The sequence below is a fragment of the Perognathus longimembris genome, chromosome 7, assembly GCF_023159225.1.
Source record: "Perognathus longimembris pacificus isolate PPM17 chromosome 7, ASM2315922v1, whole genome shotgun sequence".
NCBI classification, from domain to species: domain Eukaryota; kingdom Metazoa; phylum Chordata; class Mammalia; order Rodentia; family Heteromyidae; genus Perognathus; species Perognathus longimembris.
Genome location: NC_063167.1, coordinates 45,733,016 through 45,754,155, shown reverse-complemented (window position 1 = coordinate 45,754,155; position 21,140 = coordinate 45,733,016). Strand labels below are relative to the sequence as shown.

At 34.5% G+C, this 21,140-nt stretch overlaps 1 protein-coding gene across 2 annotated transcripts in view; it reads right to left on the bottom strand.

Annotated features, from left to right (window-relative positions):
* Pde4b (phosphodiesterase 4B) overlaps positions 1 to 21,140 on the bottom strand; it is a 445,525-nt gene that overhangs the window by 370,333 nt on the left and 54,052 nt on the right. The window contains exon 1 of one of the 2 annotated variants that reach the window (XM_048351503.1): positions 2,158 to 2,598. The exons of the other annotated variant lie outside the window; for it this stretch is intronic. Coding sequence (XP_048207460.1) covers positions 2,158 to 2,393 — 236 coding nt within the window. The 5' untranslated portion in view covers positions 2,394 to 2,598. Of the gene's footprint in view, positions 1 to 2,157; positions 2,599 to 21,140 lie in introns of those variants that run through there. 2 annotated transcript variants of the gene reach the window in all.

Here is a 21,140-nt window from a genome sequence, read left to right as displayed (position 1 = left end):
GTGACATTTCCATTGTATATTTCATAAAAATACATTTGGGAAATGTTAAATACATCGTCAGATGAAAAAAATAGAAATAAATGCAGATCTACTCAAAAGCTAGAAGAAAAGTAGAATACAACTAAGAAACATAAGCATGGGATACATGAGTTGGGAGGAAAATGGAAGAAAGTGAATCATAGCCATAACTGAAGTTATTTTATACATCTGATGATTAATGAACTCTAAGTCTATACTGTGTTACCATTATACTAAAGTCATTCACTTTCTTTGTGGTAACTTTTCAACTCATCTGAAAGAAGATTATTTTATTAGCATAAGTAACCTCAAATATCATTAAATTGTTCTTTTTGCAACTTACTGCAAGAATAAAAATGTATAATGCATGAGTAAAACTGGCTCTTTAATCATCTAAAATTTGGGTTCTTTTGAAAAGAAAAAAATAACACCAGTATTTATAGTTCTATGTTCCTAGCACATCAAAAATCTATTCTAAGAAAAAGAAAGGTCATGTTATTATATGCAAAGAAAAAGAAACTATCTTAAGGAAGATATTACCAAGGTTTTAGGAAGCATCTTTTAAAAATCCCTTACTAAAATAAAAGCCTTTTGTGTCAAAATAATAGTTTAATATTGACTTGAATAATAAGACCTATTTGTCTATTTATTACTTATTTGTATATTTTCTACATGTGCTCCATTTAGAAGAACTAAGTAACAATACAGTTATCTTCTTCTGTTTAATTTTACCATTCATCAAACTCTATGAAAATATGCTTATGTCAGGGATTAGTTGAGGCATGAGAGACAGGACTTCCTCAAGTCAAAACATACTTTTCTATTAACCCTGCCTTTCTAAAAATGCTTTAAAAAAGGTAGGTTTTGCAAAAACATGTCATTTGTGTTCTACAAGTAAAACATTCCAATTTAATAATAAGGTTTAATTCATGCACATAGCCAAAACATTCTCCAATAAAGTAAGTGGACACGGGTAGTAGAGCACAGTCAGAAAATAAGAATAATAATATCATATTTGGCCAGTTATAGCATATGTTGGCTATCTTGTGTCCATCAAAGGCAAGCTACATTATCTGGTGGTGAACTTCATTTTACTAACACTCCATGCACTAGATTAGGAAACAAATATTACAGATGAGTAGAAAACAACCCAAGTGAGCATTACTTTTTTGCTCAACTTTTAACTTTGATTGGCAATCTAACATGTAGGCACAAAATTTACTGTTGGAATTATTTTTTTTAAGCTACTCATCCATTTTTGTTATGCTCTCCATGAAATAAAGCAGAAATACAGATAACCAATTTTGAAGGGCATCTTAATCAAGAAGATATAACCTTTAAAGAAATGTTGTGTTGCCTAAATTTTGCAAGTCAATATGACTTAGCTTTACTGTGCTTTTATAAATTATTTCATTACTAGGCTGGTTTAAGGAGGGCACCCTCATCTATTTACATTCCTTGCAAAACATATATCAAAGGTGACAGAATCAGTGCAATTTTTACACAGGGTTCTTGGGCTAACTGAAATAAATTTATCTAGTTATAAATTTAAACTAACTTTTCTAAAACAAAAGGCTCTTAAAGATAAAGAAAAGTACTTAACTATGCTATTTGGTAGAAACTTAGTTTTCTTTTTCTTACCTAATACAAACATAAAAGTCAATATATCAAAAGCTCACTGGTATGCAGGCTATAAGCCTGGTAATGCAAGAAATTAAATTAGTTTTTATACATTTCCTTAAGAAATAAATTAGAGCCAAGCTAAAAACACTGTTTCTTGTATCAAAAATACACTATTAAAAATCAACAACTACCACAAAATAAACAAAAGTCACCTATTACCTCAACAGAAGCTAAACAACAATAACAACAAAATCTGACTTTTAAAGACTCTTACTACTCCATTACCTAGAGTGAGCTTTGTAATTGGCTAAGCAGTAATGTTGAAGTCTCTCATTTATCATCAAACAGCAAATACAATGAAAAATTAGCACAGAGGGCATTTATGCATCTTTAGCTACCCTCTCTCCATTGCTGTCAACTTGTGGTATGTGTTTGGAACAAAATTAAAATGTTCCATTTCCCACAATTTTAAATCACTGCTACCCACAGTGTAGACACCTCTAAATCCCATCTTACCACGTATGTGCCACCGTGAAGCGACGACGTTGACGAATGCTTCTATTCACCAGCAACTTTCTGAAAAAGCATGGTGAGTTCCTTGGCGAACTGCGTGGAGAAATTTTAGGAGATGTAGGTCGGTTTCCCGGGATTCTCGGAAGCTCAAGTTCTAAGTGCATTTGCTCCTTGAAAGTCTTGATGCAAACCTCAGATTCAGAAGAAAGAAGTTCCTTTGAAGAATTTTTTGCTGTCATGTCTTGTGTGGAGTGCTAGCTTTCACCATGCAAAACAAAAACCACACACATAACAGCCAGTGCTGCTGATTAAAAAGCTGATCAATTTGCAAACTCCAGGTTCAGTAGGGAAGCTCCGAGGCTTCAATATTGGAGCTGCTCAGAGCAAAAGCAGCATAGTGGAAGAATAGCAAGTCAGGCTGTCACAAGGAGCTTTATCAGGCTGGCTTTGCCTCTGAAAAGACGCCAAAGTGCTTCCTATGTCAGTAGCCTCCTTGTGGATGAGGTTTGTCTGCAAGCTACACACTGACACTCACTGAATTCATTCAGCTGAATATATCAATTCATGAATATTCATAGGGCTCCTGATAAACCCTTTACATGTCTATATTTTTCAAAAATCCTATTGAACAAACTGCATTCACTAATGGATGGTAAGTAAAACCTAGTTACCTAGTCAGTAGTTTTATTTGCACAAAGAGCAGAACAGGAATTCATCCAGCACATGCAATGTCTAAAGTCTTCATTCAGAATTATCTAGTTCTGTAATGCAAATGGGAACTCCACCTACCAAATGTTATTGGCCCAAGATTATTTAAACAACTGCACTCTGTTTCCCCCCTTCTAAACACTCTCCACAGCTCATATTCTCACTGAATTTGTGAGGCTCCTGTCTTCAAGACAGTTAAAGCTGATTAAATCAGAGACTGTCAGAAAGCCTAGCTAAAACAGTCTTCCAAATTCCATTTCTGAATCTAAAAGCTGATTCGCTGAAGGTTTTTTTTTTCTTTTTTTTAATCCTCCTTTCTCCACAAGATCCAAAACAGCATCAATATAAAAAAAAATTTCAGTGAGCAGGGAAACATTGAATTTAGTTGACTCCCCCAAAGAATTGAAAATCTAATTTTTTATTTCAAAAAATACTACCCTCATTCTTATGTTTAGGCTCACTGCTGTTGAGTTTCTCTCAGCAGCTGCTTGATGTTAGAAGCAAAGCATTTTGAGAGCAAAATCATCCCCAAACAGAAATGGAGATAACAACTGAGAAAAATGAGTGTTCCCACATCAAGAGTCAAAGGTTAAGTACTGTGTGTGTTTGTGTGTGTGCATGTGTGTGTACAGTAGATGCACAGAAGCGTGTTGTATGATGATGTGTGGATATATGTTCTTCATATGGTATCAGTTTTGTTCTCAAGTATTCCAAGTGAGACATATGGGCAGGAAAGTCCAAAAGTAGATCACTATAACCTGATATTTTATTTAGAATAGCAATAGAACTTCCAGTCTTTAAAAGGAAGATGAAAGTAGGATGAGTATCATAGTGCTTGAAGTTTCTAGATGCACTGAAAAGTCACTACCTGCAAATGACTGTCAGCCAGATCTCAAACAAATTTGATAAAGCAGAAAGAAGGCTGATTGGAAAAGTGAAAGAAAAGGAATGATTGATAGGAGCATGTCAGTGAAAAGAGAAGAGATTCATTTTCTCTCCTACTGTGTGAGGTCTTCCAGCCTTAGAAAATCATTCATACATGTCAAACATTCCAGCTAAAATGTGGTAAATAGCTAAAGGCTAAATAAAAGTACACTATTGCCTGCATGTGGGAACAAGTAGATCCCACACCAGTCCTTTGGGAACTGATTCAAGCATAATAGGAAGCATTTAGACTACTGCTTTACAAATACTACATAAATATTGATAAGAACACTTATCAATATTTAAATGACATACATTATGAACAAAAGCACAATCATGAAGTTTTAGATCTGGATAGAGCCCTAGTAAAATTTTGTTTAGCAACTCATTCCAAAGACTAGGAAATCCAGCTAGAAAACTGAATTGAGTGGTCCAAAATCATATTGGCCATTGATGTTAGCATTAATTTAAAATCTATTTCCTGAGTCACAATGGAGTGCTTCTTTAATTCAATTATGAACTTACACTTCTGTCCAGTTAGGCCCTAGGACATGTGTTTTAATACCTAAAGATATTTTGATTACTCTATTTGAAGAGACGGATTGTTAGTAATATTGTAGGAGAAAATAAAGTTAATGATCTCCATTATTTGCTGTATTATGAAATAAAATCTGAGACATTCCACAATAATAACATGAAATTATGAACTTATGAACTTCTACCATGATTCAGTGTGCCTTCTTGGCACATAAAATAAAATAGCAATTAGAGGAAACATATTTATCACACCTATTTTTCAAAGCTAGCAAAATACAACAAGTAGTTTAGAAAGCTCTTCCGAATAATACTATAAAAATCTTCACAAGGGGGGCTGGGGATATAGCCTAGTGGCAAGAGTGCCTGCCTCGGATACACGAGGCCCTAGGTTCGATTCCCCAGCACCACATATACAGAAAAACGGCCAGAAGCGGCGCTGTGGCTCAAGTGGCAGAGTGCTAGCCTTGAGCGGGAAGAAGCCAGGGACAGTGCTCAGGCCCTGAGTCCAAGGCCCAGGACTGGCCAAAAAAAAAAAAAAATCTTCACAAGTCAGATTTCACTGTATGAAAACTGGGGTTTGGATCAGGAAATAACTGATATAAACTTAACTAAGGCAGCACAATAATGCAATTAAAATTATTTTCTGACTCTTCATTATCAATTCAAAGGCTTTTATGTGGCATCCCACATTACTGTTTGTGTTTTACTTATTGTCTTAGTCTCAGTTAAAAAGGCTTTGAAGAATCATCCTAAAAATAAAGTTCTCACAAGTATGTAAAGCGTATTAACTCCAACTACATTAGAAAAAGTTCAAGAATGCCAGAGAGAGCTGATTAAAATATGAAATTCAAGAGAAAATAAAACCCTTTGAAGACTGAGTTTCTTAACAGGCGCATGCATGTTTAGAAAAAAAATCCAAAAAAAAAAATTTTAAGCATCAAATGTCCCTCCTCTCCCCAACAAGACACTAGGCCAAATATTGAAATTAAAGGAAAATCTGGAACTGAGTCAATTAGTAAAGAACTTGAATTTCAATCACTGGGTTTAATCCCCAATACCTGTACTTCAAAAATAGGAAAATGAATCTGGGAGATAGATAACAAAAGATACTATGAAAAAGTGGACAAAAGCTGAGTGAATGAAAACAGCCTACTAGGTTTCAGCAAAGTATAGGATTTTATAAGAGAGAAAACCAAATTTATGTGTCCTATATGTTAGTTAGCTTTCATCCCAGTGACAAAATGCCTAATATAATCAACTTAAGAGGAAGAAAGGATTATTGTGACTCACAGTTTAGAGGTTGTGCCTATTGTCTTTGGGACTGAGGCAAGCCAGTGTATGGTGATGAAAAAAAAAAAAAAAAGAGTAAAGAAGTCTCTTAATCTCATAGGCCAAAAAGCAAATTGGGACTCTGTGGGTCTCAATATGCAAGACACTATACAATGACCTAACTTACTTGCATTAAGCTCTACCTCCTGAATGTTTCACCGGGTCTTAATAAAATTAAAGGCTGGTGACTAATCTGGCTGGTGGAAGACACTTAAGATTCCAACTATAATATCCTGTTTAGAGACTAATGAATGTTTAGGGGCTAATGAATGAAATGAAGCTTTCTTGTCCAACAATAACTTCTAGTCCATGTAAGTGAGTAATTCTCAATTTATAAGTGTACAAATATTTCCTTTGAGAATCACTTGAGAATTCCAACTAAGCAATGTTTACTTTATCAAATAATGAAACTCCTAGTACCTACAACCTGTCAAAAAATGTAATAACAAAGAATAAAATTACATAGTCACTATAATCAAATTGTGTATTATTTGTAAATACTATTAAAATACTAAATACATTTTATTGTTTGCTAACTTGAAAAGGAAAGCCAATTAATTACAGACAAAAAACTATAAATGTATAACTACAATAACATTGTTTTAGATGTTCTTAAGTCAATACCCTTGTGATAAAATTGTTATAGATGAAAATTATTACATTCTTTATTTATTCAATGTTGTTAGACTACTAAAAGTTATCATAGAGTACAATTACTTTCAGAGACAAGTTTTGTAATTCATTGTTATGAAACCAAAGTCCTTTTTGTTCATTTTCTGTGTGTGTGTGTGTGTGTGTGTGTGTGTGTACATGCATAGCCATCCTGGAGCTTGAACTCAAGGCCTGGACACTGTTCATGAGTTTTGTTTGTTTGTTTGTTGGTTGGTTGGTGTTTGGGCTTTTTTTTTTTTTTTTGGTAGTCCTGGGCTTGAACTCTGGGCCTGAGCACTGTCTCTGGTGTCTTTTAGCTCAAGGCACACTGCCACTTGAGCCACAGCAACACTTCTGGCCTTTTCTATATATGTGCTGCTGAGGAATCGAACCCAGGGTTTCATGTATACAAAGCAAGCACCCTTGCAACTAGGCCATGTTCCCAGCCCCACTGAGTTTCTTGTTTGTTTGCATTCTTAAGATATCAGCCTCATGAGTAGCTAGGATTACAAGTGTGACCCATCAGCATCTGGCAAAACAAACACATTTTGAAGACAGAAAACTACTGTGGTTTGTGTGCAATAACCTATATCTCCTATAATTCTGAACTTAAATAATAATGTTCAAATTTTCTGTCAAAAAAAAGGACCAAAGCAACCTGATATTTACAATGAATGCATTCATAGTTTTGAGGGATTTTTTGTACAAATGTGTTTCATTTTTTAAATTATTTTTAAATAATTATATAAAGGACTTGCAATTTAACAAAGCAGTTTATGACTATAATGTATCTTGATCAGTATCACCCCTTTCAACTTTCTGAAAGGATTTTTAAAGAAGAGATTTAAGAATAATAATGTTAACTGTAAAATTATTAAATATGTCTTTATTTCAGTTCCTTGTTCTTTCCTGCTAGGACAATACACTTTTTGACTATTGCCATTAGACTCTACTCAATTAAAGACACATAAATTCACAGGTAGGCAATGAGAACACAAGACAAAGTGACAAACATCCGTAGCCTCTTCTAACCATATAAAACAATAGATACAAAGCTACATCCAACTATATCACAATAAATTATAACTTCCTCAATTTTCCCATTGCAGTTTTAAGAAATGGAGCTAGATAATTTTCCTAATGTGACTGAAGAAAAAAAAAAGAATATACAGCTGAATAAAAATAGTTGTATACCCATTTTGGAAAAGTACCACTAATTCACATCTCATTTGCCTCCACATTTTTTATTAGCATCAATGAGAAAGATTCATTTTGACATGTCCATGTATGCATACAATATAAGCCCCTAAATGATAACTCTTAAGAATAAGAAACTTGCCAGACTTAAGCAGCTCCCACTGTAATCCTAGCTGTTCAGAATGCTGATATCTGGATTTAAAGGGAGCCCAGGAAAGAAAGACTTTGAGACTCTTTTTTTTTTTCATTTATTTATTTGTTTATTTATTTATTTATTTATTTGCCAGTCCTGGAGCTTGGACTCAGGACCTGGGCACCATCCTGACTTGTTTTTTGCTCAGGGCTAGCACTCTGCTACTTGAACCACAGCGCCGCTTCTGTACATTTTCTGTGTATGTGGGTGCTGGGGAATCAAACCCAGGGCTTCATGAATATGAGGCAAGCACTCTTGCCACTAGGCCATATCCCCAGCCCCGACTTTGAGACTCTTATCTACAATTAACCACCAAAAAAAGTGGAAGTGGAAGTATGACTCACATGGTAGAGCTCTAGTCCAGAGCAAAAAGTTTAGGGATAGTACCCATGCCCTGAGTTCAAGACCCAGGATGGGTAAAAGTAAACAAATAAAAAGCTGATAGGGTTGGAAATGTATTCAGTGGTAGAGACCTTACCTAGTATGCTCAAGACCTTAAATTTTATATCAAACTCAAAAAAAATTACCAAAGCATAACATACATTTATTTTGGATTTCTTGAACTCCAAATACAGTAGAAAAAGTTTTTACAAAAATTTTAAATTTATATTCCTAAGTATATCATATAAATGCTGTTCAATTCCTTGTTTATTATTAATTATGAAGTACTTTAGCCATAAAATGACTCATATAATGGCTAATTTCTAGAATGTGAGACTAATAGTAGACACTAAGTATGTGTAAATGTGTATTATTTTGCCATTTTCAGATAAGAGCATATAGAAATTTGCATAGTTATCAAGGAATTAATTCAATAATCTAACACCCTTCCCATTCTATCTGTTGCATCCATTTCACTATACCTCAGCATTGCTATCAGCACTGCAATTTTACTTTTATTCATATGGTGCTATTGAACTGTGTGTCATATCATTCTAAGAAATCAAGAAAGAGTTATCCCTGCAACATCCTCAATGCCTTCTCAAAACTCAATGGGAAAGTCGCAAGGTATTCTCCATGACCTGACATGAGCCCTCCATGGCCAACCTTTTTGTCCCTTGCTAACCTGCCCTCTTTTCCTTTCCCTTAAACTCCCTCCTCCTCCATCATGCTTTGCCTGTTTGTTAACTGAGTATGGCCTGCAAGTTTCTATTTCTGCAAGGGAAGCACACAGTTAATTTCTTCATGGCCTTCCATCATTTGCCCAAGCAGCCCTTGCCGGATGAAATCTTCCCTGCTTAAAACTGCAACCTCCCTATGGTACTCTACTTTCTCCATAGAACATTCAGCATTAAATACAATAAATAGTACTTAATAGCCTATGAACTATCAATCTTATCCTTTTTGGATTGAAGTTAAAGGGAAGGACTCTGCTGTTTTCATTCCTATAATTTCTACTCTAGAATAGTGCCTTCCATAGGAAGATTTAAAGTAAAAGTTACTTGAATGAGTAAATAGCCAATCTTCCCAACACAAATGAAAGTGAAGACACACCAAACAAAATGGAATAAAGTCTCTCTTCCATCTTAGAGCAAGAACTAATGTTTATTATTACTTTTTTTGGTGCCCATCCTGGGAACGTAAACTCAAGGCCTAGATGTTGTCCCTTGAACTCAGGGACAGCATTAATTCATGTCCTAAAAGTTTAAAGGTTAAAATTACTTCTGTAATTTCAGTTAAGTATAGATCATATGTATTTATTTATTTACTTATTTATTTATTTTGCCAGTCCTGGGGCCTTAAACTAGGGGCCTGAGCATTGTCCCTGGCTTCTTTTTGCTCAAGGCTAGCACTCTGCCACTTGAGTCACAGTGCCACTTCTGGCTGTTTTCTATATATCTGGTGCTGGGGAATCAAACCCAGGGCTTCATGTATATGAGGCAAGCACACTTGCCACTAGGCCATATTCCCAGCCCCAGTATAGATCATTTTAGTAAGTAGTTGTCCAGTCATACTTTTTATATTCTCTCCAAAATATGTGCTTTTGTTTGTTTAAATATAGCTAGGCTGAAATTTTTTTCAAATTTTCAGGACCTGATTATTTTTTGCTTAACAATTTCTTCTTCAATTTATCTCTCTCCTTTTACATTTTACTATAAACAGAAGAAGAAAGTAGAGTACTTGCAACATTTTGCTTAGAAGTCCCCTCAGTTAAAATACTAAATCCATCACTTGCAAATCTACATTTCATAAAAGGAACCTAATTATGCCAACTTCTCAGCTTTTTTTTGTTATAATGAAGATCTTTTCTTTAGTTTTCCAGTGAAGTATTTCCATCTATGACTTTATCTGAAGCACATCTAATTTGTATTTCCTCCAGTAGTCTCCTCAAAAAAAAAATAAAGTGTTCTTTAATTGTTCTATAAAGTACTTCAAATCTATTCTAGTCACATTTCAAAGCATTTCCACATGGAAAGGTATTTATTACAATAGAATACTACTCCTTCTTGGTAGCACTACAAACTGAATGGCTTAAGCAATAGAAATGTATTATCTCACAGTTCTGGAGCTAGAAATCTAAACACAAAAAATTTACCAGGATTGAGGTGTTTTTATTTTTTCTTATGAAAAAAGGGGGGATTCTAGGCCTTTCTCAGCAGCAAGAATGTAGGGTGAGGAGAAGGAAGCAGAGGAATGCCTTCCTTCAAGAATAAGAGGTTACTATATACAAAGCATTTTTAGCCACATGATTGTCACATTTAATCTCAATGCTATCTTTGTTAAGGATGCAATGTATCCTTTAAAGTTGTAGAAAGCAAGTTACAGAAAGTTTGACCAAATCATTTAAAACAATAATCATTTAAAACAATATGATTTAATCATTAATGATTTAAATAAAAAAAGAAACATAGATATCCCCTAAATAAAAATGGTGTTTATTTCTACAAACACCTGTCAATTCTGTCTTATCCTAAGACTAGAATCCTCCATGAATCTCCATATATGTATTATTTCAGGACTACACCAAAGAACTTGGATATGTAACAAAAACTGAGTTTCTCCAGGCATTAAACTAATTTATTAATGAGATATTTTAAAAATAAACTTATCTAAATTCCCTTTTGTCACTCTTAAGCCAATTTGGAAGATAATTATTGGCTTAATGTGCCTTGGAATGTTGATTCATTTGTAATTCAAAATTAGAATTTATTTGGCTTTCATGTGTTGTTAAAAAATCTAGAAATTTTTCTTTGAATCATCTTTATTTTCTTGTCTTAAATATTCAAGATAGAATGTTGTCCTGTGATTCTATGTCTAACTTCTTCTACATTCTATAGAAACTTCTGATGTTTGGGGGTGATTCAGAGGTTAATAACTTAATTTTCTTTACTGTGATTAGTAGAACAATGTTTGGATAAGATTTCTCACTGATTTAGTCAACACTGCTAAAATTTGAAAATTTTTAATTTGTGAGCCATTAGCTACAATCAGTAGTTTCATTTTGTTTAGGGTAATTTAAAAATTGCAGAGACAAAGAATTAAATGATCATTAATTCTACCTTTGTTTAATCTCCTTAAATTTTTTTCCTCATTGTTTACATGCAGATGAGATTTCTGAAAACACATTAAGGTGCCACTTCACACCAACTATCAAAGTAACACAGAGGTTTAATGATTCCTCCTTCTGTCTCTGCCTAGCACCATTTCTGAGTTTCATCTCTGCATTTTCTGACATACATTGGGATTTCTTGGTATGATATCCATTCAAATAAATGGGCACTGCATACTATATGTTGCAGTCAGAATGTAAAGGAATTCAAAGTAAGTCATACTGAGAGCACAATCAGATGCAAATGAAGAGAAAAGAAACACTCATAGCCCCCTTCATAACAAGTGATTTATATTCTAAAATCAGAGCCTCTGATTACAGTTGTAGATTCTGTCAGGTTTTTTACAGCTAAGAAAATGTGCCTCTCAAGGCACAGATCCAAACTTCTGAATCGTGACAGCAACAGCTGAAGTCTAAAAATAGACAGTCAAAACACCATTTTCTGTACATTTTCAGTTGTTTAAAAAGCAGTTACAGTACATTATGTAGGAATTCTTTTGTTTTAACCCTGTGAAGGCTCACTGGGAGAAAGAGTTATATGAGGAACTGTGGTTTTAGGCCTTCATTATAGCCTCAGCTCTTTCTAATTGATAAATATTTTCTAACATTTTATATAGAGGTATAGTAGCCATTATCAGTCCATTCTTATTTTGAAGCTAAGTGTTGACTTAGCTTCACATGGCCAAGTCCAGGGACTGCTCAGTGACTACTTTTCTTTACCCTTTCCTGGAAAGCACTTCTTCTCTATCTTCCTATATCCCCCTCCTTTTTCCTTCCTCCTTCTTTTCTGTTCATATGTCTTTCCCTCAGGGAATCCATCCCTAATGTCCTTTTGTCCTCCTCGCCTTACTAAGGTTTGCTTTTCTACCAGCTTCTCTCACTCATGTGCATTGCTATTGTCTGACACTCCTCACTACAATAAAAGTCCCATGAGGATAGAAGTCTTTAACATTTTACACACCATGCTAACTTCAGCACCTATAACGGTACTTGGCATATGGTAGATATTCCATAAGTGTCTGCTTAATAGAAAGAACTCTTGTAGTTAAACTGCAGGAGCATGCACTCTGGGCTCCCATTCAGCACCATCTGCCTCTTTCTCATCCCCGTCAACATTTCTATAGACACCAAAGAGAGAAGCTGAAACACACACTCTGAATGATAGACTATAGGCAAGGCTAAGCCTTGTCTTAAATTCACCACTACTAATGGCCTTTTAGCCACCACTGCTGGAGTTCCATTGAAAATCTGACAGTCCATACACCAAAATATGACATGTTGTGATTCTCCATTTCTTAGGCAGAACACTTCTTGCTAGTAGAAGGCAAAACAGAGGTGAACTTGTGACCTTCCCGGTGGAGTCACGGCACCACCACTCAGCAGGATTGGCTGTTTCAGATAACACAATGGTAACACTGTGTTCTGAGAAATGATTCACAGGCGAAGCAGGAGCTCAGCCAAAAGCAGGAAGGCAATCTGTACACAATACTGTATGCTAAGGGGACTTCTTTGGCTTTCAAAATGGGAAGCAAAGCAATCTGGGAGATGGTTTACTGCCTTAATGTCATATATCCTTTATGTAGAAGACCAGGAATCTGTGAATGCTTATCACTCCTTTTCAAAAGAAGAGTTCTGATAAGAAGCTTCATCTCAATAAACCAATCAAAATGTTATTTGGATTTAATTTTCACAAAATGTCATTTAATTTAGATTTTTCACAATTTAATACATATTGGAGAAAGGAGATGATGATTATGGCGATGATGATGGCAATGATGATAGCAAAATCTAGGTAAACAAGCCAAATACAACTGAGACAGAGTGTGAAGTACATGTAGTAAGCGATACTATTTAACAGGATTTTGAAAAATACCTACTGAAACTCCAGATATAGAAAACTGAATAAGATGCCAAGGTGAGAGACCTGTACATCTGCATAAAATTCTAAATGATTCAGTATTCAAAACTCTGAGCTTGTTGTTAAGGAGATTTATGCAAAGTGTAGTAATCTCTTTTTAATTCTGAGGTATCATTTATACCATCCAAAAACACAGCATTATAATTAAGAACTATTTTTCAATAGGTAACATTTTATTTCTTAAAGAGTACATCTGATATTTATTAAGATTTCTAAACACAAAATTAATGCAACCTGTGAAGAATCTGCATGTAAAAATATTTATGCAGAAATTAAATCAAAGAGCAATCAAGTATAATAGCTTAAATAAGTGAATTATTTATAGTCTGTGCATTTAGATAAAACCTAAGCTACCTTCTCCAGAAACCTTGAACAATTCCTAAAAGCCTTCTGATTCTCAATTTCTCATCCATAGACATAAATGTTTGAACCAAGTATTCTGCAGGGTGATTCATACAAATAATCAAATTACAATTTAAATTTTAAATCATTTTACATTTGCAATGTAAATTTAGAGTCTTGCAAGATTTTAAAAAGTGTCGTGGGTGTTATCACATTCTTCTGCTTTTTTCCTTTGGAAGTACTACAATTTGAACACAGATCTTCATGTTTACTCAGAAGAATCTATACTACTTAAGCCATGATTCCAGTCCCATCTCATTCATTTTGTTTTTTTTTCCTTCTTCTTTATTATCAAAGTGAAGTACAGAGGGGTTACAGTTTCATATGTAAGGCAAGTATATTTCTTATCCCAACTTGTTACTTCCTCCCACATTTTTCTCCTGCCTCCCCTTCCCCACATCCCTCTCCCCACCATGAGTTGTACAGTTGGTTTACACCAAACGGTTTTGTAAATATTGCTGTTATCTCATTCATTTTAAGTATTATCAGTAATGACAGAAATTCAAGTATCAACAACAATCTTGTCACTGTGATTGCTATTGTAAAGGTGATGTACAGAGTACTTACAGTTCCATAAGCCAAGTAATGAGTACATTTCTTTTTGGATAATACCACCCCTGGAAGTGGTGTTGTGGCTCAAGTGGCAGAGTGCTAGCCTTGAGCAAAAGAAGCTCGGATAGTGCCCAGGCCCTGAGTTCAAACCCCAAGACCAAAACAAAAAACAAAAACGAATAATACCACCCCTGCCTTCTCTCTCTCCCAGTTTCACCCTTCTGGACCCTCCTATAAATTGCATAGTTCATTTTCAACAAAGTGCTTAGTATCACTGAGACATTTGTTCACCCTTTGTCCCATCCCTGCTGTGCCTCCCTTACCCTCCAAAAGACAAACTAATAAACAATACAAAAGGTAAAGAAAATAAAAACAGCCACAAAGCTCTTTTATTTCTATTTCTTGGGAGTTCATTTCAAAAAAATATTATTTTATATGATCATATGCACATAGCTATTGAGCTTTTATGATCCTCTCCTAACAATAGATCCTCCCTTAGTCTCACTCTGTGTATGTCTAGAGACCTGTAAAATTTATTATGTCCCAGTTTATTTTTTGTATCTTTACTTGTGGATTTAGAGGCACATTCTAGTTACCAAAAATGAGGGAAAACATGTAATCTATGTTTCTTTGATCCTGATTTACTTTGCTTAATATAATTTTTTCAAATCTTCCCATTTCCTTACAAATGGTACAGTATCATTCTTTCTGATGGAAGAGTGAAAGTGCATTGTGTGTATATATAACACATTTTCTTGATCCGTTCATCCAGGGAGGGGCATCTGAATTTAACCTGTATCATGGCTATGGTAAACAACACTGCAATAAACATGGTTGTGCTGGTAGCTTTAGTGTGGCTTTATTTTTGCTGTATTAGATAAATGTGCATGAGTGGAATTGCTGGGTCATAGGAAGCTCTATGTTTAGTCTTTTCAGTAACCTCCATATTGCTTTCCAGAGTGATTAAACAAGTTTACATTCCCCACCAACAATGCAGCAATATTCCCTTTGGCAATTTCCCTGCCAGGATTTGTTATTAGTTTGCTTGATAATGGCCATTCTAACTGGGGTGAGGCAATATCTCAATGTTGTTTTGATTTGTCTTACTTGTATGGCCAGAGATGTTGAACATTTCTTCATGTATCTATTGGCCATGCTTACTTCTTTTTCTGAGAAGTCCCTCTTTAAGTCTTTAGCCATTTATTCATTGGGTTATTTCTTTGAGGATTTGTTTTTTGAGGGGCTAATTGTTTGAGCTCTAAGTATATTTTGGATATAAGAACCTTGGCTGATGCATAGCTAGTAAAAATCTTCTCCTATTCTGTGGGATTTCTATTTATGTTGTTCACTATGTCCTTTGCCATTCAGAAACGCTTCAGTTTGATGCAATCCAATTTATCCAGTCTTTCTTTGATTTGTTGTGATTCTGGATCTTTACTTAGGAAGTTTCAATGCATGCCTAGCATTCTTTGTGTTTCCCTCACCCCCTTCCTGTAACGTTTTCAGGGTATCTGTCTGGCCTTACACTGATGTCCTTGATCCATTTGGAATTAATTCTGGTGAAGGATGATATATAAGGATATAACTTCAATTTTCTGCATATGGATAGCCAATTCCAAAAATTTGTTGAAGAGGCTGTCTTTCTTCCATCCTGTGTTTTTGGATCCATTGTCAAATATTAGATAGCTATAGGTCCATGGGTTCATTTCTGGGTCTTCTGTTCCATTGATCCTCAGGCCTATTCTGACGCCATTACCATGCTGTTTTTATTACTATGGCTTTGTAATATAGATTAAAGTTTTGCATTGATCTTCCTCCAACACTGTTCTTGTTAAGTATTGGTTTTGCTATACTAGATTAGAAGAATTAACATTGTTAAAATGGCAATACTGCCCAAAGCAATGTACAAAGTCAATGCAATATTCATCAAACTCCCAACTACATTTCTCAAAGAGATAGAGAAAGCAACACAAGCATTCATATGAAATGATATATCTACCCTTTATAATGAGTTACTTCATAGATTAACATTTCTCCATTTTCCCAAACATAGTATAAATAATTCTCAAGAATAAAAGAAGTTTTTCAGAATAAGGTGAAAATGTAGTATGATTTTTAGAATAAAACTCAGTGGGTTTCCAAAAATTAGAAAATGTAATGCTTTTTAAAGAGCAAGAACAATATATCACTGTCAAGTATCCAGAAAAATATTATTTTTTATTAAATTATACAAAAAAACAATCTGGAGACAAATATTTGCTAAGGGATTATTCTTTCTAAAAGTCTGAAGTATACTCTCAGATTATTCCTGAAGTATTTCCATTCCACTGGTTTTACAATAATAAAATTTTATAGAGAATATTTGAGGCTGAACCAATACAAGTTAAAGAAATTATACTGAAAAGCTTTTCATCTGTAATTCTTAGTTCTTTCCTTCATACACATGATTTACCAAATGTGATTACATGATTTGTAGCATTGTTATCATTTAGAATTTTATCTCCTCAATATTCAGACATTCTTAAAGCTTTCTGCTTTTTGAGCCAGAATTTCTAGAGGTAGGACATGGAAATTTGTGCTTTTGACAAATCTCTAGGTATGATTATGATCAACCACTACTTTTCTTCATATTTCCTAAGTTGATATTATAGAATTCCACCATATATTGAGACAATAATAATAATAATAATGTTATTAAAACTTGTTAAACCATCGGGAAGAATAACAAAAAGGCATTATTTCACATAGTACATAAAAAAAACACAAATGGGCTGGGAATATGGCCTAGTGGCAAGAGTGCTTGCCTCCTATAAATGAAGCCCTGGGTTCAATTCCACAGCACCACACAAACAGAAAAGGGCCAGAAGTGGAGCTGTGGCTCAAGTGGCAGAGTGCTAGCTTTGAGCAAAAAGAAGCCGGGGACAGTGCTCAGGCCCTGAGTCCAAGCCCCAGGACTGGGCAAAAAATAAAATAAATAAATTAATTAATTAATTAAAATGAGAATAGCCAAGAGACATAGGAAAAAGTGCTCTACATCACTGGCCATAAAAGAAATGCAAATCAAAACAACATTGAGATTCCATCTCACCCCAGTAAGAATGTCCTACATCAAGAAAACTAACAATATTAAATGTTGGAGGGGATGTGGCCAAAAGGGAACCCTACTGCATTGTTTGTGGGAATGTAAACTGGTTCAGCCACTCTGGCAAGCAGTATGGAGATTCCTCAGAAGCCTAAACATACAGCTCCCCTATGACCCAGCAGCCCCACTTTTGGACATCTACCCAAAAGACCACAAACAAGAACACACTAAAGCCACCAGCACAACAATGTTCATCACTGCACAATTTGTCATAGCTAAAACATGGAACAAACCCAGATGCACCTCAGTAGATGAATGGATCAGGAAAATGTACATATACACAATGGAATTGTATACCTCTACCAGAAAAAAATGGCATTGCCCCATTTGTAAGGAAATGGAAGAACTTGGAAAAAATTATACTAAGTGAAGTGAGCCAGACCCAAAGAAACATGGACTCTATGGTTTCCCTCATAAGGAATAATTAGCACAGGTTTAGGCTAGTCACAGCAGAGGATCACAAGAGACTAATAGCTATGCCCCTATGAATGAATAAGATAATGCTAAGTGAAATGAACTCCATGTTATGGAAACGAGTGATATATCACTGTTGTAATTATTTTCAACATGCCATGTGAAACCGTAGCTTCTATTGTTGATGATCCTCTTGTATCCCCTTCCTGTGGTTGTACCTGCATATCACTGTATGTTATCTGAGTACATTGGAAACTGTATATACTGGTATTAGAACTAGGGAAGTGAAAGGGAATACCAAAATCGAGAGACACAGGATAAAAAGACAAACAACTACAAAAGCAATACTTGCAAAACTGTTTGATGTAAATCAACTGAACAACTCATGGGGGGAGAGGGAAAAGGGGAGTGGGAGGGGTAATGAAGAAGGAGGTAACAAACAGTACAAGAAATGTATCCAATGCCTAAGGTATGAAACTGTAACGTCTCTGTACATCACTTTGACAATAAATAAGAACAAAAAGCAAATAACAAAACAACAATAAACCATTTATTTCCATAACTGGAGTTCATTTTGCTTAGCATAATCTTATGTGATCATATGTACATAGCTATTGGGCTATTGGGATATTGTGATCTTCTGTTGGGACTATACTAGGCATTTACTAATTATTACCAATGAGGGAAACCACAAAATCTATGTTTCTTTGGATCTGGATCACTTAACTTAGTATGATTTTTTTCCAAGTCAAACATTAAAATGGTGAGACAAAGGATAAATGGTAAATCAATCCAACAGTAATATTCACAAGACAATATGTTGTAATTCAACTGTACATCTCTGGAGTGGGGGGAGTGGAGAGGAGGGCAGGTGGGAGAATGAGAATGGAGGTAACAAATTTAACAAGAAATTTACTCATTACTTTACATATGTAACTGTAACCTCTCTGTAATCACCTTTACAATAAAAATAAAAATATTAAAAAACATGTTCATCTCATTTCTGAAACATAGATTTGGGGGAGGAACCTGAAATTATCTTTAGTTATAGTGATTAGCATGTACTATCTCAATCACAGAAATGCTTATTGTCAGGATAAAAAATAGGCTTTATCTTAGTTGTCAAGAAAATACTTTCTGAGACTGCCTGAAACACTGAGATAAGAGGCTTGTGAGGCTGCATTCATTGGGAAGTAATACCATGATCAATACCCACCAAAGGGGAAGGAAAGTAATAGCAACACCCAAGCGATGTAATCAGCTGTAATTAGTTACCATATAATTATTTTCTATGCAATAAACCAACTTTAATGATACCATTTTAGAGATTGGTAGTTTGTTGGAAATAACAATGAGCTGTTAATATGAAATCAAGTAAAGAAATTCTATAATAGTTACAAGCCAAGTCTGATTGTGCTGCATGCACTATAGGTATTGATAAGAACACTTTTGAATTAAAACTATTCTGGTATCCATGATACTAGAAAGAGCTTTAAAAAGAGACTGAAAAGAGTAGTGGTCTAAAATATCCAGCTTGGTGGCATAAATATTAAGTAACAATGTTGCATTGTTTTATATGTTATAAAGCAGGATTATTTCACATTTGCTCAACCTGTGAGTATGTCTATCTGTACCACCAAATTCTCTACTAAGGAAAAATATCTTACATTATTTGTCTTCAATATCATTGTACAATATTTTTCTGGAGTTTCTTTGTTTTAATAGTACTCAAATATAAAGAAATTAACAAAAATAAAATAGCTACAAATTACTGGGTATCTACTTTGTTCTAGTTGTTTTACATAGTTAATAATTTTGCAAAATATGTATTTTCATCTCTCATTGTACACTTAAATCTCATGAGCAGAGACTCAAACCCCAAAACTAGTAAGAGTGAGAGATGTTATTCAAACCCAGCTCTGCTACTTGCATATTCTTCCTTCACATAATGTAGCTTCTCTAAAATTCAATTGCCTTACAAAACATGGTATAAAATTGTAAAAATCACCACTGAGTTTGAGTAGGTGACAATAAATCTATGTTCATTCATAATTATCTATGAATTAAAACACTTCTCTGTTACTCATTCATCTGTGAATTGAGACTGCATTCAAGTATATTTATGAGTGTAATTCTGATTAATAGGGAAATATCTTCTTTCTGAAGCTGATTTTTTTTCCCAGTATTTTCTGTTAGCTAATGACAACAGCTGGTTAGTCTTGGGTTGTCCTTGCAAAACAGACCAAATAGATTTTCAGCCAACAGAACACTTTGATTCCAGAACTTCACCTAAACACAATCACAAACCTATTCAGGACAAAATAGTTATTATCTACAACTTTCCTAAGGCAAAAATTTGTCATATTAAATTTTATTTTTTGATATAAAATGAGAATTTAATAAAAGTTTTTCCCTAGAGACGTCCAAAATAACCCTGTGTTTCTTTCTCTTTTTTTTTAGTTATCTACTGGAAAGACTTTTTTTGTAAGAAGACCAGTTTACCTATGTCTAATTAGGTAAGGGAAGAGTTGGTATACTTTCCCAAAATAGCCATGTAGAAACACTAAGTCAGATATATCAAATAGCATATAATTCCCAATAGCTTTTTTTTTTATTGTCAATCTACTTCGTAGTAAATAGCATGGGGCTTTAGATTGATTTTGTCTCTCATCTAACTCTACATTTGCCAATAGAAGAATTAGCTTTGACCAAAGTGCTTTCCATTCCACAATGTCTGAAATAAAAGTTTACAAATAATCCTCTCTTCAGAGAAATATTTAGCTTATCATATCTTCTCTCAAATAATCTAGACCTATAAGATGTTACAGGAAAAAAAATAGCCCTAAGACTCCATGGACTCAGAATTTTAAGTATTTCTTTTTTTATTTTTCAAATTTTTATTATCAAACTGATGTACAGAGAGGTTACAGTTTCATATGTTAGGCATTGGATACATTACTTGTACTGTTTGTTACCTTGTCCCTCATACCCCATTCCCTCCTCCCCTTTTCCCTTTCCCCCCCTGAGGTGTTCAGTTCACTTTAACCAAACAGTTTTGCAAGTATTGCTTTTGTAGTTGTTTGTCTTTTTTTACCCGGTGTCTCTCAATTTTGGTATTCCCTTTCAATTTCCTACTTCTGAAGGTCAGATGCATAGCTCAAATGAAAAATAATATTCAGAAATATAGAAAGCTAGATACTTGACATGTCTGATTTATATATATATATATATATATATATATAGAGAGAGAGAGAGAGAGAGAGAGAGAGAGAGAGAGAGGTAAAACCACACCTAGAAACTTGAAAATCAAATATGTCTATGTAAAAGAAACAGAAAATCCCATAAGTATATAGTCATAATATATAATACAAAGGGCTTTGTTTTGTACAAGAGTCTATATCACTACTAACTGTGAAAGCAGTTATGATTTCATAACAAAGAGCTGTAACAGGGATGGGTGTTTCTTAGT